The sequence below is a fragment of the Stegodyphus dumicola genome, chromosome 6 (genome assembly GCF_044657685.1).
Source record: "Stegodyphus dumicola isolate Sdum_Otavi_A_Nest chromosome 6, ASM4465768v1".
NCBI classification, from domain to species: domain Eukaryota; kingdom Metazoa; phylum Arthropoda; class Arachnida; order Araneae; family Eresidae; genus Stegodyphus; species Stegodyphus dumicola.
This window is the reverse complement of record NC_140773.1, coordinates 221,330,380-221,349,385: the sequence shown is the minus strand read 5'-3', so window position 1 is coordinate 221,349,385 and position 19,006 is coordinate 221,330,380. Positions and strand designations below refer to the sequence as shown.

Below are 19,006 nucleotides of genomic sequence, written 5' to 3'. Positions count from 1 at the left end.
TTCATTCATTTCATCAAAGTCAGCCACCCGCCGTGGGTTTTAAATTTATGAAATAATCCGTTGGTAAAATTTCTCTTAGTTACAATGCATAATCAGTGTGAATTTTGCATTAAAATAATTCAATTTGTCGCGGATGGATCATTAATATGGATCATTCAATACGTAAGATTTCAATAAGAAAAATTAAAAGGCAATAAGATATCCTAGGGAAATAATGAACATTATTAATATGAATAAGAAGACTACTGGAAATGAGAATTAGACCTTCTTTTATATATGTTTTTATTTGGAGTGGTCTATGTATAAGTCTGTGGTCTATGACGAGTTTTATTTAATTTTAATAACTATTATATTTTTATTTTTTAGTCTCGTTTAGCGTAAGTGTTGCTTTAATTGATTGGCTTTGCAACGTTATGCTTTAAAAAACAGTAATTTTAAGTTTGCTATGTTTTTTCTTTTCTTATCTTTTTCTTTGTTTTCTGTTACTCGAGGCCTGACTTGATTTCTCTGGGGCTAGTTTAATTTTGTTGATTTGGCCATTTTTGGAGAGAGAGGATGCAGCCGGGTTGTTGGATCCCTCGTATTTGGTTGGATCGGCCGATCCTCCTTCTAGTCATATGGCCAGATACTAGGTGGACTGGGGGCTGCGCCCGTTAATACTAATACTGATACTAATTCAATTTGTGGTGGTGAATGTATTCAATTAACATTAGAAAACTTGAACGCATAAAAAATTTCCAGGGTTATATTGCTTTTGAAGATGCAAGACTATTTTTAGTAAATGAGTTCTCTTCTCTTGCTTTTATTAAAAAAACAAATTATTTCTGTTATCGTAATTTATACCAAATGTTACCTTAATTCAGTATTGATTATTTAATCTTTCTAAAACATTAAAATGTGTGATGTCTTCTTTTTAAATTACAGAAAGATCAACAGCCTCAAGACGAATACCAAATTTATATGTACCTTTACTTTGTGCTGTTCATCATTTTTGGGTCATTTTTTACTCTTAATTTATTCATCGGTGTTATCATTGACAATTTCAATGAGCAAAAAAGAAAGATAAGTATCTGTTTCTTTTTCTATTGTATGAAGTATATTGTATAATGTATCGGTACAGAGTCTTGCCTGAGATGTGTAAATTTTTGCATTAACAATGAATTTGTGAAATTCCTTTGTAAGAATGTCAAATTAAATTCGATTCAGTGTTGCTTAAAAGATCTGATATATACTCATTGGTGCTTGAGGAGAGCTTTTATGTAATTTATGATTATTAGACTTATTATACTTTATTACGAAAAGAAAGAGAGAAACAGTTCTATATCTTCCGATATATATACTGGGCCTATGGACGAAATTAAAATTCAATTTTCATGTCTCGAAAATGCGACATAGGATATATATTAGATTTGTACATAGCATTGTTCTAAAATAGGTATTTTGACACAAAATCGAACTTTTTCGGAAACGACATACCATTTTTTTTTTCCATATTTCAATTCTACCACTCAAATTTTGCCTAAATATAAAATTTTGTAAAATTTGGTGCGAAATTTAAGGAGAAATTCAAAAATTTATCTTGCCACATTTTTTTTCAGTTTGCACCAAAAATAGTTCACTTGACCAACTTCTTAATTTATAGCAACCTATTTTTCTTTACTTTTTATCATTGTACAGGAGCAGAAAAAAGTCATCATTCATCCTTTCGAATAATTTTAACAAGTGCGTTAACCACGTTTGGCATTATTATCGCTGATGACAAATATGCCAAATTTCAAAACGCGCCAATATATAAATTCACGCATATCATCATTTTATCAGATATTTACCGTGAAATGCTAAGAGATAATTAAGAGATAAGTGTTTTTGCAGAACTTACCTTAAGATGTTAAAGCATTTATCAGAAATTTAACATTTAAAAGCATTTATCAGACATTTACATAGTTTGCTGACGTCATTATGATTCCTATACGCAGGAGGTTCTCTCGAGATGTTCATGACAGAAGATCAAAAAAAGTATTATAATGCAATGAAGAAGATGGGTTCTAAAAAGCCTGCCAAAGCCATCCCCCGACCCCAGGTAAATACTTTCAAAAGAAAGAAATTAACTTAAAATTTTTTGTTTTAATTTCTTTTTTAGGATTTAAAATTATAAAATAGTTTAGTGCCATATTAAAATATGCCAACATCTATACTATTAAAATATGTGCGCGTCTGTCTTTTTGTTTTGTGACATTATTTCCAACGGAACGACGGGTAATTGAGTTCGAGAGATGTACCTTCGCATTCCGAAAATTGGTAAGAAGTCATTTCGAGCATTCTCATCTTTGGACGACTTTAATTAGCTGGGATGTTAATTAAAAGCTCTAAAAACGTTAATTTTTGCACTCATTTTTCCGAGTGAAAACAGTGTCGCGCCCTACCTATGAGAATCTGCTTTATTTTGAAAAGTGTTGCCACTGTTCGCTTTCAATTGACAGAGTTTGTTAATAAAAAAATGTGTAATATAAAATATGAAATAAAAATAGCATTCATTAGCATTAAATATATTGTTATTATGTAAAGTTGTATTATGACGTTGCAGAAAGAAATGTGACGTCATCGTATCTCAAACATGGACCTTATAAGAAATAGACTAACCCAGAGGGCGGGGCGTGCGTCACACACTTGTCGGGAAGAGAGAGTAGAGACGATTTAGTTTATCGTAACATTGAAACATATGGCGTTTGTATCACATAACTCTTTTTAATTATTAAGTGTGATACGTTGTATAAATGATGAGATAATAAAAATAACAGTTTCTGCTAATAAGATTTTATATATCTCATGAAACCACTTTTTAGTACATTTTGAGTATTTTTTTTACTGCATTTTGGGCATAAGCGTAATTCTTGTCTAAACATCAAACGGTAAAAACTCTGAACAAAAAATTTATGAATTTACTTTTGCCTACAAATAAAGTAAAATTAAGTAAGATTGATAGTACATGATGCTATGAAACAAATAAGGTAAAATTAAACAAGATTTGGTAATTTTTTTTTTTCATTTTATGAACATTTTCAGGCAGTAGTAGCAAATATTTATCATTTCAAATGTTAATAGAAACCAAGGATTGTTTTATTTATTTTTTCTGTTTTCAAAATTATTATGGTATTAAAAGATGATCATTTACGACAATATTAATAACTCAAAAAGTTCGGAGCATAAACTTTTCTGAGTGTAATGAAAAATTAAAAAAAAAAAATTCGCAGTAAATAAAAAAATCTTATGCGGAACTATAAATAAATTTAAAAAAAAAATAATTACTATAAAATACAAGATATTATATGTCCAATCTTAAATTTTTATTAATGCGCCTAAAGTAACCTTGTAATTTTATATACCTGTAAATACTTTAAGCAGACAATCATGTAATTGACATCCATAAATACATATGTATGAAAGTAAACAATTTAGGATATTTGTAGCATTGAAAAATTCGCTTACTTCACTTTTTATTTCAAATATTTGTGAAAACAAGATTATATCTATTTATCTATTAATGTAAATACACACATATATATATATATTTACAGAGAGAGAGGAAGAGAAACAGATAATATGCTTTATTGATGCTTAAATAAAATTAATTTAGTAAATCTGCTTCGAATATTTCCTCTCTGTTTAGATTCATTGTAACATGCAACTGCATGATGCATTCTGATTTTTAAATATTGAAATATCACTGCTTTAATTAATTTAATCAGATGGTTTTTACCTGGCTCATCATCATAAATATGGTTTTGAAGAGAAGGAAATATATGTGTTCCTACGCTTTTTAAGACTTTTAACGTCATGAAATTTATAATATTTTTTTTATTCAATTTAAACTCCTTTTCAGTCTGCCTAAAAATTATTTCTGCATTTTTGCAGATCATTCGGACGTCACTGGAAGGAGAAGTCAAACCTTTACATCCAGATTTATAATATTTGACACCTAGCAAACCATCATATGGTTCTGTTAAAACTAAAGCTGAGAAACAGATATTACATTTTACTTTATAAGCTAAGCTTTTAACAACAAAACCAGCTATATAAGATGTATACTTTTCGTTCTTAAATATTCTTATTTTTGATTAGTTATAATGCTAGGAATTAAAATTTACCTATAATTTAAAAAAGCAGCAAAAAATTATAAATTTTAAAGAAAAACTTTCAAAAATTCATTTTTAGGCATTTTAGTATTTAGCTATAGTTTAGTATTAGTTATAGTTTTAATAATTGTAAGAGAAAATTACTTGGTTGAATTTTTCTGTTAGTTCAGATTAAAAATATTATTTTTTAAAAGAAGAAGTTACTAATTCGCTTACATCATAGGAAAAGCTAAAAATATATACCAGCCTGAAAGCATGCAACAGCTTTATAATTATTTAGAACGTTAATTATGCTTGAAAAACATGCTAAATATTTAAAAAGCAATCTCAGTGTCAAAAATTAAAATATTTAAAAATTCTTACTTGTGAAATGAGGCACTACCACCAGCTTTTTCGTGCCAATTGTACGCACTGCAATAGCCAACCATTGCTCATTTTTGGAAGTCGTCCCTACTCCTCCGGATGTGATCAAGGTGACAGCCGGGAACGCGCTAGACAAGGGAGAAAACGCAATTGGGTTAGTCTATTTCTTATAAGGTCTGTGACGAACCTGCATTTATCCATGGCGGCCCGTAGAGCAAGCACAAAACATCCGATGGTTCAGTTTTCTAATGCTATTTATTATTCGTTATATTTACATATTTACAACTGTCCTATTGTTAGGTGGACTACCTTCACAGAAATCATGTTGCCTAATCAAACGACATTTTGTTTCTACTTACATGCGTTGCGCTACTGCCAAGCAGCGCCCTCTACTTCTTTCTTTACAACACTCCCCACCTGTGAACTCTTTAAGTTCACACAAACCGAATACAAAATAAACCAGTATTTCTAAATCAAACACAACATTTGAATACTCTATAAACTACATCAAATTACAAATAACAATTAAGTAATGTTTAAACACGTTAAATCAACTTATAAAGTAATTACTAAATAAGAAACATTATACTAAATCAAAATTCGCAAGAATTATATAAACTAAACTACATTTAGCAACAATCAATAAAGATATTCAGAAGATGACATATGTGCAAACAACAAATTAGATTATTACACTGTAACTCTTTACTACTAATTATGCACTTCAAGGTTGTACAGCAATTGTACTGGTCTTTTTAGATTACCTGTTTGAGTTTTAATGAGACACGAGCGAACCTGACCATCTCTGCCAGGATAAGTTTCTATTATCTTACCTAGTGTCCACAAATTCCTAGGTAAACGGTCGTCATGTACAAGGACTACATCATTAACATTAAACTGACCAGACACTTTAGTAGGTGGACATAAATTCACAGATCTTAAAGAAAGCAAGTAATCCTTCCTCCACCTATTCCAAAAGTGGTTTAACAAGGTTTGTTGATGTTTATACCTTTTGATCAAGGAATGTCTAGACCCAATCAAGTCTTCTCTGCACACTCTTGTAACTGGAAGAGAAAGTAAACGTTTACCAATTAAGAAATGAGCAGGAGTTAGCGGTGAGGGTTCTGAAGGGTCATTGTAGACATACGTTATGGGTCTTGAATTAATTATGGCTTCGATTTCTACGAAGACTGTTTCTAGCTCATTCAAAGAGAGACTAGAACGTCCAACTATTTTCCTTAAACAAGTTTTAATCGTTCTAAAATGCCTTTCCCAGAACCCTCCCCACCATGCTCCTTTTTCCACAATAAACTTCCATGTTATACCGTGGGAAGAAAACAAATTTTGTACAGATGGGTGTTGAATACACTTCCAAATTTTTCGCAACTCGAGATCAGCACATTTGAATGTCTTGGTATTGTCAGAATATATCGTTGAGCACAATCCACGACGAGAAATAAACCTGCGAAACGCAAGCATGAAATTCTCCACGCTCATAGAAGGGACAAGTTCTAGATGTAAAGCTCGAGCTGTAGCACATGTAAACAAAAGCAGATAATGTTTATTCTTGCTGTCCTTTGTAAAAAAGGGACCAGCATAATCCAGACCTGTTACAGAAAATGGAGATGATTGAAGAACACGATCAGGTGGTAAAGGAGCGGTTTCCTGTGTATTTCACGCACCTTGTATCGTTTACACAAAAAGCACTTACTTAACGAATTGGCGTCCTTTTATGATCCAAAACTTTTCTCTAATATCGGCTAAGGTAGCTTCGACTCCAGCATGAAACAATTTGTTATGAGACTCAAAAATTACTAGCTCACTGTATCTATCTTTATAAGGTTACAGCCATGGGTGTTTTTCTTCGAAAGCAAAGTCTGAGAATTGAAGTCTGCCCTTTAAACGCAGAAGACCATGGGTATCCAATTCTGGGTTAAGTGAATAAATCGACGATGTGTTTTCTAAGCATTTTCCACTTGATAGATGTAGAATCTCTTTCGCAAAGTATTTTCGCTGTGTAACTTTTACCCAATAGAGCTCAGCTCGCGAAATTTCAACAGAGCTTAATGGACCTTTGACTTTCACTGAATTTCGTTTTATATTGTTGGCAAACCGCATAACATAAGCCGTAATTCGATACACCTTCAGCAGCCTGCTGAATCGCGTTAACTGTAGTAATGCCGAAGATTCTACGTCTTGAACAGAAACATGAAGAGATGTTTGCACCCTTGTTTCGTTCTGAACGCTCTCCTCGTCGATGTTGGTCTGTTGATTTACTGGCCAAACACTTTCAGGTTGAGACAGCCAGCTAGGTCCCTGTAACCAAAGGGAACTTCTCACAAGATTAAAGGCATTTTCTCCTCGAGATAAAAGGTCAGCAGGGTTTTCACTCCCACTGCAGTGAAACCAGCATTCAGGATCCGTGAGTGACTGAATATCAGAAACTCGGTTTGATACAAAGGGTTTCCAATTTCTTGCACATCCCTTTATCCAGTAGATAGTTATTTGGCTATCACTCCAAAGAAACTTTTGATGACACAGTTCAGGAAACAGCTTTGTCAAATACATAGACAATTTGGCGGCTACTAAAGCAGCCATCAACTCCAAACGAGGTAAAGTCATAGTCTTGAGTGGAGCTACGCGGTAATGAAACTGGTGCAAATAATATTTTCTGAATCAAGGTATCTAAAGTATGCTACTGCGCCGTACGCTTTAGGGCTAGCGTCAGCAAATACATGAAGACTAACATTAGATTTTTCACTACTACCAAAATATTTTCTCGGAAGAGAAAAATCCTCCAACACCTGTAATTCAGCTTGCCAGCGACTCCAGTCCTTAACTATTTCTAATGGAAGGGTATCATCCCCGTCCACACCTAATGTCCAAATTTTTTGTAACAGAATTTTCATTTTCATCACAAAGGGTTGAAACACACCAATTGGATCGTAAACTTTGGCCACCCTTTGTAGAATAGTCCTTTTTGTGGCCTCAGCACTGTCATGGGATAAATTTCCTAAAAATTCGCAATTCAACTTGATCTTATCTGCTTCAGAGTTCCAGATCATGCCCAAAAATTTTGACTCTTTAGCTGGTTCTATGTTATAACCTTTTCCAATCCACCATGAATTAAGTTCCTCGGAATTTGACCTTAATTTTCTCAAATTCATCTCAGCGTCTTTAAAAATCTTAACCGCGTCTGAGGATAATCGACATGCATCTTCAATAGTGTCTGCACCGTAGTATAAATCGTCTACATATAACGAGGAATCTAACATTTCATAACTTTCTGGATTTGTGCTTTTATATTTTTTAATGTGGAATTTTATCGTCATCGCTAAAATCGCTGGACTACAGCAAAGTCCGAATGGAAGACGTTTAAACCTTAAAACTTTATATTTTTCCTCACTATTCCCGAACCAAAGAAATTTTAAATATTCCCTATCCTTTTCTAAGATTCCTATCATTAAAAAGGCCTTAGCTAAATCTCCGCTGAAAGCAATTTCATATTTCCGAAATTTTAAAATTATGTCCAAAACCACGGGGATCAAACTAGGTCCAATGTCTAAAAAATCATTTAAGGACTTTACACCTTTAGCTCTAGAAGAGCTAGCGTCGTAAACAATCCTACACCTTGTGGTTTCCTTAGGTTTTATTATTTCCCTGTGCGGTATAAAATACGATGCCTCCGTTATTTCCTGTGAACACTTCTCAACTATACCCTCCTTCATTTGCTCTTCAATTACGGATTTATACTGCTGATAAATCTCAGGATTTCTAATAAGTCTATTTTTAAGACTTTCAAATCGTCTTAATGCTACTCCGAAATTATTTTCTAATTGCCCTGCTTCCGATTTCCATAATAAACTGACATAGTATCTATTACCTTCTACCCGTATTTCCTTTTCAAAGCTTTGAATCATTTCTCTCACCTCGTTAGAAATCGCTGAGTCATCGGTAAGGCCCATCAAATCTAAAGTCCATAACGATCTCAATGAATCAGTTACGCAAGAAGAAAGGTTTACTATTGCCGTGTTTTGAGATACTATTTCGCTCTCTTTATCTTGAAGGCCAACTGGGACCCATCCAAGCATAGTAGAAATCGCATAAATTTCCTTTCCTAACTGAATCTTTTCCCCCCTTACCATCTTCCAGTAATAATCCACACCTATTAGAATTCCAACGCTTCCTTTACATAAACAAGCGATTCGCAATCCGCACTCATACATCATTTTTAGTGTTTGTTTTGACGGCGTGGTCATATGCGCAGCCGTTATGGCGTCAGTGACGAGACAGCTGATTTTTATTTTGTTCTTTTGCTTCGCATCCGAAACACAGAATTCGACAACCTTATATGTTTTAGGTACTGCGTATTTCATTCCGAAAGAATAAATAGACAATGTTTCTTCTCCAACAAATTTTAATTTCTTAACTACACTAATATGAACAAAACTTCGTGTAGCACCACAATCGAAAATTAAATTAGTTAACTCTGACTTTCCGTCATAATGAGCTAACACTGAACAGGTTTGCAATAAAGCATTTTTATTCAATGATTCATCACATGGAACAACAGAAAGCGTGTGTTCTTTCGGGGAGTTCTGTGTTTCATCTACTGAATTGTCTCGCGAGCTTTCGCACAATTCTTTTATGTTTTGATTTGAAGCCGTTCGCGCTTTGTTACGATTTGAACTACTCGTACATAGTGACTCATGATGCGACTTAAACCCGCATTTTAAGCAGTTAGTTTTATTTCTGCACGATTTCCAAATGTGATATTTTCGAAAACAAATGAAGCATCTATTTTCAGTACGTAACTTACACAATTTTTCTTTAATGCTTTTATCACAAGAAAATGAATTATGGGACTTTTCGCAGAAGATGCATGCACGATTATCAACAGCATTGAAACTGGCAGCCGTAGGTACATTTCTGTGAATTTTTTTATAATCAGACTTAGCATGTTCGAAACGTGGAGGCAAGGTATTTCTTTTATCTCGCGTCAATAAACTCGACGCTTCACGACATTCAATTTCCCGCTTTATGAAGTCCAACAAGTCTGAAACATTAATTTCTTCATTTGGGTTTTTCCTTCGATTAAATTCCAGAACGAACTCTTCTGGAATAGCTTTTAACAACACAGGTATTAATAACTGACCAAATGAACCTTTCGTTAACTCCTTGCGCTTCCAAATTCCGAACTGCAATTTCGATTTCATCATATAACCTACGTAAAGCTTTAATATTATTTGAATTCCTTACTGGTTCTAAATTTAACAGTTTGTTCATGAATTGACTAATTATTATTTCTTTTTTCCCGAATCTATCCTTTAAAGATTTTATACTCTCATCGTAATTTTTTGCATTTAATTCTAATGAAGATACTACATTACTCGCGGCACCTGTAAGTAATGTTTTCAAGTATGCGAATTTTTCTATCTTACTAAGACTTTCGTTTTTGTCTATAGTGCTTTCGTAACTGTTCCAAAACTCCGTAAATTTTTCAGGATCACCTGAATATTTCTCTAAAACTAGTTTTGGAAGTTTTACTGTACTTTGTACATTTTGCAGTCTAACCAAGTTTTGTTCAGGATCTTTAATACTTATTTTATCCTCTTCCAACATTCGATTAATTCGTTTAATAGCTCGAGAACATTTTTCCTGATATTCCTCAGAACTAACTACATCCGCTTCTAGAGAATCTATCTCAATTACGGAATGAATTGCCTCGTCTAATTCTTTCAAATTACTTTTCTTTTCTATTAATAATTCATGCACTTCGCATAATTCATCTGTATCTTTCTTTGCTAAGCTATCCTCGACTTTCTTTAATAGTTTAGATACTACCGTTCTCAATGCGGTTCTCTTTCGTTTTAATCTATCTAGTTCTGCCATTATTTCGCGTTAATACACAAATGTACCCAAGACTGCAAATTATCAAAATTCAAATCAAACAAGTTCAAATTTAATAATAATCATGCTCTTACCTAGGGCATGGTCTGGACACATCCTTCCTCGTGAAGTTCACTTTAACAAATCCAAACTTTCCGTAAGATGCACCATTCTGACGAACCTGCATTTATCCATGGCGGCCCGTAGAGCAAGCACAAAACATCCGATGGTTCAGTTTTCTAATGCTATTTATTATTCGTTATATTTACATATTTACAACTGTCCTATTGTTAGGTGGACTACCTTCACAGAAATCATGTTGCCTAATCAAACGACATTTTGTTTCTACTTACATGCGTTGCGCTACTGCCAAGCAGCGCCCTCTACTTCTTTCTTTACAACAAGGTCCATGATCTTAATCTTTCGTTAATATCAACATTTTAAATAAATAGCTGATGCTGGCATTTTTGTTTCGGGTTAGGATAACTGACACGTTATGTTATTGTCACATCAATTCTGTTATTGATATTGAGAAAAATTTATTATTATATTACATTATATCTAAATCAATACGTCATCCGTATTAACCTGAAGTGTCAAAAATTTTTGTTGGTAACGAAAAACTATTTACGAACTGGTTTTTGCTTGGAAAGAATGAGCTGATTGCGTTCATACTGAAATGTTTTTATGTATTTTAATTTCAGATGTGCACAGAACTTATAAATTTTGCTTTGGCCGCAGCCTGCTAATTTTAATTTTAATTTGCATTTTGTCAATCCTTTTAAGAAATAGTTGCCAGTAAATGTAAATTTACAATGGCTTTAATTGTTAATGAGTAATTACGTTTAATTCTGGCTTCTGAATTGCTTGCTTTTTACTGGCCTAGACATGGACTTATGAATATGTTTGTTATTTCTTGAGCTATGATAGTGCAGAATTAAGTGATGTTCTAAAACATATCTTAATTTTAAAACATAAAAAAGAAAATCTCAAAGGTTTCAGATTTTAAATTACGTCCAAATGGGCGTTTTTTAACATTCTGTGTTACCTTTATTTATTAAATATCGTGTTCTTCGCACTTAAACCATAAAATTCAGTTCAAGAGCAATAATGCAAAGTAATTTTAAATTGAGCGTGTCTTTAGAATTTCCGACACATAATCTCACGCGCTGGAGATAAAAATGTTTTTACTGTATAACGTTGCCATGGCTCGCTTCGAAATCCTTGAGTTTGTTAATCAGAAATCCGTTAAAGTTTTACAAAATATGAAATTGATAATAAAACAAATTCCGAATTTCAAATTTGGGCTTCCACGTACCCATATTCGGTGGAGTATTACGTCATTCAAAATTGGAATGCTCTAGATACCGTTGTTTTATCACAATGCGAGAAACATACATACATTCTATGGCGAATATTGCTCGTTGCCTACTATCACCCCCCTAAAATTTTACCCTCTTGTTCAGATTCACCCTGTATGTGTGCCTATAACACACAACTTGAAAATTTTATATAGTTTTTGGGTCCCTAATCTTTATTTTCAGATATATATTTTATGAAAATACTGACTTTTTTTTTCATTTGCTTTTTCTAGTTCAAACTTCAAGCTGTCGTGTTCGACTTAACAACCAACAAGAAGTTTGATATGGCTATCATGATATTCATCTGCCTGAACATGACCGTTATGGCCTTGGACCACTACAATCCCACACATTTATTTGATGTCATCCTTGAGCGCCTGAATATTTTTTTCATTGCCATTTTTACTGCGGAATGTGTGCTCAAGATTTTTGCACTGCGCGTGTATTATTTTAAAGAACCGTGGAATGTTTTTGATTTTGTAGTTGTCACTTTATCTATATTAGGTAAGTATCCCACTAACTATTTTCTTTTCTTATGATAATGTAGTTTATTTAAAGTATAACGTCTAAAATCTATTAAGCCACTAGGCCTCAAAAGAAAATACAACTCGAGGAAATTATTCTAACTAACAATAAAATTGCTACCATATGATTCCAAAGTCTTCTCACGCTCCATGTTATTTGCCCCATAGGCGTGTATTTCTTGCCTATATTTCATCTCAGATGATGAACATTACATGTTATCAGTCAATCAGCATCTTCTGAGAGTGATTTGTTCGACAGATCCAAAGACTGAATCTTCTAATCAACTGCATATCTTAGCTGATGGAGCTCTCACTCACTAAAAACAAATCCAGGAAAGTAATGTAACTATCTACACTATAAAAGTCTCACTCTAAAAACATAACAACAATTAAGTTATTTAAAAGTTGAGATAAGTGAAACAGAGCGTAAATGCTCCCTTGACGGTAAATTATTACATGATCATGTTCGTGTAGAAGTGCAAAGGGACACCCAAATGTTTCTTATGAAAAAATGGGTGTAATCCATTTTTCCATGTAAAAATGGGTGTACTTCAATTATTTATTAAAATTTAGGGCATATAAGTTACATAATACATAATTAAGGACATATGAATAAAGAGATTACAAGAAATGTTAACAAACGGTGCCATAGCACTTATATACTTTGAGTACATATCCAGTACTTTTTTACACTAAAATTTTGTTAAAAAATTAATTTAGCATATAACAATGAACTATATAATAAACGGATAATAATTAATAATAAATCAAATGGTGTTTGTATGAAAAACCAAAAGTCCTAAAAAAAACATAACATTGAAGTGGTTAATTAAAACAGAGTTTTTCTCCTTTTGATGACAAATATATTAATGTCTTTTCTATTTTTTTCCGCAGGTATTTATTTTTTATTGCAAATTTTATGAAAGCGTTAATATTTATATAAGGGATTCTGATATGTGATGCTTTTGTAAAGGAGAATGTACAGTACAAAGTCCGTAATACGGACTTCCATTATCCGGAACGATCTGTTATCCGGACCTCAAAGCCACAAACCTTTTTTGTATGCTTTACGTATGCGCGTTTAATGTATAACGGACGGTATAAGCTAAACTAAAATTATCTTTACTAATTTTAAGGCATTTCAGTTGATGTTGCAGATTGCGCTGTTCCTTAATCTTCTAATTGGATCCGGCTTATTAATTTTGCAGACTGTTAGAGCAATTTTATAAAAATTAAGCTTGAACTTTCGATTATGTCAAAAAGAGTTTCCAATTCTGGAGCTGCCAAAGGATCTACAAAGCGAAAGCATGTTTCGATGTTCATCAAACAAAAAGTGGAATTGCTGCAAAAAATGGATAAAGGCATATCCGTCTCAAAATTATGCGAGGAGTATGACACTGGAAAGTCAACTGTATATGACATAAGCAAAAAGAAAAAGGAACTTTTTGAATTTTTTGTGGATTCCAACACCTCACTTGCAATGAATAACAGAAAAAGGGTTCGTTATGCTAAACGTGACGATCATGACAAAGTGATGATTGAATGGGTCAGACAGCGTCGCAGCGAGGGCGTTGGAAGAAATGTTTAATAAAGTAAACAAATAAATATTAAGCTCTTTTTTTGTAAATTTTGATACCCTTTAGGTCAGAATTGCTCTTTATTTCATAAATTACGGTTCCATATTTTTAATTGTATAATTTCTGCATACCGTCTTACCAGATTTAAATTGATGATCTATAATCCGGAAAAAAAAACCTAATCCGGAATCGCTGAAGTTCCGACGAGTCCGGATTACGGACTTTGTACTACTAATATAATGTTCTGGATATCCTATTTCCCCACATATACACAAATTTGTTGTTGAAATATTCCTTTGATGAAAGTATATGGGAAATGGACCATGTCCTGTGAGAAAGCAATTAATATGATGGTTAGCTTTTTTACAATTTTTCAGATACCTGGGGGTTAAACTGGTCTCCTGTTTGTTATACTTGTGTGAAACCCGATACTTGTAGATTAAACTGATCTCTAAATCTATTTCTCCATATTGCCAGTCATTTCCCATATGTTTAGTTTTATATTGTTAAGTTGAAATTTTAGGTATGATTTAGGCCATAGATGAGAAATAAAAAATGGTATATCTTCACTTGTTATGGCTTGTTTGGCAGCTGCATCAGCTTCATTCCCTTGGATGCCTATATGAGCTTTAACCTATGCGATTCTAGGAAATAGACTTGGGTGTTTCGTGGTGTTATTGATGATGTCTTGCACTAGTTGAGAATTATACTTATTATTTTTAAATGCACGTATTGCAGATTGGCAATCCCTAATAATATTTGTGTAATGCAGCTTGTTTTCAATTGAATAATTTATTGCTAATATTATTGCTATTAGTTCAGCTTGGAAGGTACTATTTTCCTTTGTAAAACATGCTTTGAGTATTATTTTTTCATTTGAATTTGTTAATATAATACATGCACTTCCAACTCCTGTTTCCATTTTCGAATCATCTGCATATATTGTTGGATACGTAGAGTTTGTAGGAAGTGGTTTTACTGAGCAGTAGATTCTCGGGGTTATTGCCGGATGTTCGCTGTATGGATTTATTGGTGATTCGTATTTGGAAAGGTTGAGGAATTCTTCTAAGATTTTAAATGGTTTTCTTAATCTGAGAACTGTTCTTTTCCATTTTCTGTCTGTGCTGTGATATATAGAGGCGGGATTCCGGCAAGTATGCAGAAGGCTGTATTTGAAGTAGTTCTAAAGGATTTTGTAATTCGAAGAAGGACTGGTCGTTCAATTGCTTGTAATAAATAGCTTTTGTTTTCTTATTGTGATTGGATCAGACCAAATTTCAACTTCATATAATAATACTATTTTTTCTATTGAGTGTTCGGAAGATAATTTTTTGAATATGAGGGTTTATGCCCCAACTTAATCCCTGAATTTTACGAAGGTTATTAGATAATTCTGATGTTTTTGTTCTTATGTACTTAAGACGTTCAATCCAAATTAATTTCTTGGTAAATTATTACAGCCGGCGACGCCCTTACAAGCTCTTAATACTACATATAGCTGCAATTAAAATTCTAATCGTAACTTGGACACATAGAAAAGGCAGAGCGCCTTCTATAGGAATTTCGCACAGGATTTAACTTCTAAAATTAGAAGTGTCGGAGCCCTGTGGAACACTGTCAAGATAGAAGACCTAAAATAAATAAATTAAATTACAAGTAAAATAATCAATAATTATTAAAATTAAATAATTAATGATTATCATAATGAAACAATTAATATTAAAATTTAATAATATGTAAAGAGATAAATTGCTGATTTTGGGTAAATATTTCATATCTTAAACACTCATACGCATTACGGGGTGTTACAAGCGTATTAGAAGCACAGATATCTGCAGAACAACATCAAGAGCCATGCGAGATAGCCCAAGAATAATCTTGAAGAATGTGGCGAGAAACATGCGCCATCTTGTGGATTTTTGTATTGAAGAACATCATGATCATTTCCAGTTGCTTTTGTAAAAGAATCTTTTCGTTCACCCCTGTTGTACTGTAATAGTACTACTGATTAATATTGTAAAAGAAATTAAATCCGTGTAAAATAAATGCATCTTCCTAGATTAGAGTTTGGGAACATTTGAGTCACACTTTGCTGATATGATTGAAACTTGTATGCTAAACAGCTTCATTCGTAAGACGAAAAACTGCATCTAGTTGTCTTTCAAAACGAGATGAGACTTTCAACTTGAAAACTCCTGAAATTCCCTAATTGCATAAACAGAACTTATGATTTTTGGAGCGTTATTTATGTAGTGATAAAATGTTTATCAAAATTTGTATGAATGAAGTACACAATTGTATAAAATTATAAAAATTTTCCTGTACTCTAAAGTTTAAGAAGATAGATAGTGGCAATAATCATAAATTTCCCAAATATCTACAGGATGTGGCATATGATGTTACCTCTTTTCAAAATAACATAATACATTCAATATACGCAGGAAATGTACAACTAAACACTTAAATATATCATTAGCTTGGATTTACAAAACAGGGCCTCACTTCTTCAACGCAACATCTTAGCATGTCTTCTCTGATAACGAAAACATTGCTGTCTCCAAGGCGCATTTGTCATGGCGTGACGTAGAGGGTCCTGCGTCGTATTTTCAAACTTCCGACAAATTACATTTTTAAAAACTATTAAATTCAATCAGGATGTGAGTAAAATTGTGAGCTTCCAAAATGCTTTCATAAAAAAAAATCCTTAATGCCAAAGTACTGCATTCCTGGACACATATTTCGTAAATGCGCATCTGTATCGCCACCGAGGGAGTGTCTTCTAGAAGGGACCAATGGGCTTTCAGTAATGTTTATATCATTTCACATGACATTTTCCGCGCTTTAAGCAAGGTGGTTGAAACTCTTTTGCCACGCAATTTCATGTGCAAAATAATTAAAGTATCGTGAATTTCTTGTGAAAATTTTCAATGCGAAGTTAGATCAAATATAAGCATATATATGTAAATATTAGAAGTCTTAACAATTTTTACTCCAATCTGTATGAAAATACAGATATGAAAATACAGTTTATACGCCATAGATTTATAACCGCGAAACAAATGCAAAATAAAATGTAAACGACAACACGCGCTCATATGCACAGTTTCAAAGCTTCAGCGTCACAAGAGCAATAGAAGCATATTCGTCCATTTTCTTAAACTCCTGTCTCAGTGGCGATACTAATGTGCACTTGTGAATTATGCTTCTTGGACTTCCATTTTAATTAATTAATGTCAATTTGGTGACATTCAATGGCTCTCATTTAATTCCTCCGACCTTTGTGTAGGAAACTCAATTAAGCAAGCATTTTAAAGCTAAGTTTTCATTGAAATCTTACCTGATATTAACCGCCTTAAAAATGCAGTTCACCGTAAGACTGCGAATGTTCCCCAGAACACTCTTTGACGCACCATGACAACTGAGCCTGAAATATGACACTAAAATATTATGTTAAAGAAATGAGGCTTGCTTTTTAAATCCAAGACACTGATTAACCCAGCCGTGTTCAGTTAGCTGTATTTATTGATTGCTATGAATAATAAAAGTGCTATCCTACTTTGAAAGTAGATAACGTTAAATACCGCACCTTGTACACGTAATTACAAATACTGACCTAGTTCTTAGATCACAAGTGTTTTTAAGCGTGTGCTTGATTTGTAATGCAATGTTGTATTAAAAGTGATTAATTAATCAGAACATAATTAATTGCGCAATTATTAGCCTAAACAATGGGTTAAGTAATTACATAATTGTTACATTAATTAGTTATAACTAATTAATTAGATAGTTAAAATTTTGTATAAATATATTATTTTATATAATTGTATTATTGAATACAATTATTATTATACAATTGTATTAATTGAATTTTAGAAAATCATAATAATTGTTAAATGTTAAAAATAATTGGTGGTATATATGATTTGAGTGCATTATTAGTTTCAAACCTCTCTAAACAGTCAAGCTTAAGTGAAATTTCAGCAAACGTTGCATATATATTGAGTGCTGTATATGTCACTAAAATTTTACTATGAACAACGCTTTCGGAACTGGTGTTGAAATGCAGGTAAGTGCCTTAATAAAATGGAAACGAAATTTAATACAAAATTTTATATTTTCTTAAATTTCATGAACGAGCTAGTGAAATGTGGATACTGGAAGAAGACGTTCTGAAGCATATAACATGCCAGTCATATATTGGTTGTTTGAATAAACTTTCTATCAAAGTTTTAGAAATTTTCAAACTTTCTATTAAATTTTAAATATTGAATAATTTCATAAAAATTCATAGATATCCTAGATTGTGTTTTCAATATAACAGCATTTTCCAGCTAACAATGTAGCTGGTATATACTATTTTGGCCCAATACCAAATTAAGTATTGGCTCAATACCGAAATTTCATGAGTACGGTGTAGGGCGTATAAATACAAACGCTAACACCTATCTTCACGAGGATAAAATTTAGATTTTCATCACTCATTTTATGGATAATGAACTCTTCAACACATATTAGAGGCTTCGTCAAGGATAATCAAAAAATTGCTTCATTCTTCCTGGTGCATTTACCATTACGCGACGTAGAGTGTCCTGCATAACATTTTCAAGCTTTTGACGAATTACATTTTTAAAGCTGTTAAAATCTGTAAGAGTGTGAGTGAAAACATAAGCTTTCGAAATGTTGTCATAAAAGGTAGTCAGTTTACTGCGTGCCCCGGAAGAGGTCCGATGAATTCAATGAAAGCATTCATTCTGACTTCACATCTGATACTCATGTGAAACATAAGTGGTAAAAATTTTTAATTTGACTGAGTGGTCTCTTAAGTTCCGGGTTAAGATTCTCATGCCTTTAGTTAATCTGCGTGAAATGGTTGTAGAATTTTCAGCAATTTCAAAGTTGTTTAAGTGCCACTAAGCCTAACGTAACCGCCATTTGTTTATATTTGAAAACTCTTTGTGGAATAGTGACTTAAATCAGTTTCTGCACTTTTCAGTGTCCTTTTGCGGAGTGGAACCAAAAGTAAATTTTCAGTTTTGTGCGCCGAAAAATTTGCCTTCTTGCCTGCTGGCCGAATTGCATTTTTTCCCGTAGAAACTCTAAAAAAATTTTTTTAACTGTTTCAACTGTATTTAGTATTTTATGTTTTTATGTATTTTAGA

At 32.8% G+C, this 19,006-nt stretch overlaps 1 protein-coding gene across 8 annotated transcripts in view; it reads left to right on the top strand.

The window, feature by feature from the left end:
* LOC118195845 (sodium channel protein para-like) overlaps nucleotides 1-19,006 on the top strand; it is a 401,580-nt gene that overhangs the window by 370,380 nt on the left and 12,194 nt on the right. For all 8 annotated transcript variants that reach the window (XM_085819569.1, XM_085819567.1, XM_085819570.1 and 5 more), the window contains 3 exons: nucleotides 925-1,062; nucleotides 1,973-2,080; nucleotides 11,980-12,250. In XM_085819569.1, coding sequence (XP_085675695.1) covers nucleotides 925-1,062; nucleotides 1,973-2,080; nucleotides 11,980-12,250 — 517 coding nt within the window. The remainder of the gene's footprint in view (nucleotides 1-924; nucleotides 1,063-1,972; nucleotides 2,081-11,979; nucleotides 12,251-19,006) is intronic.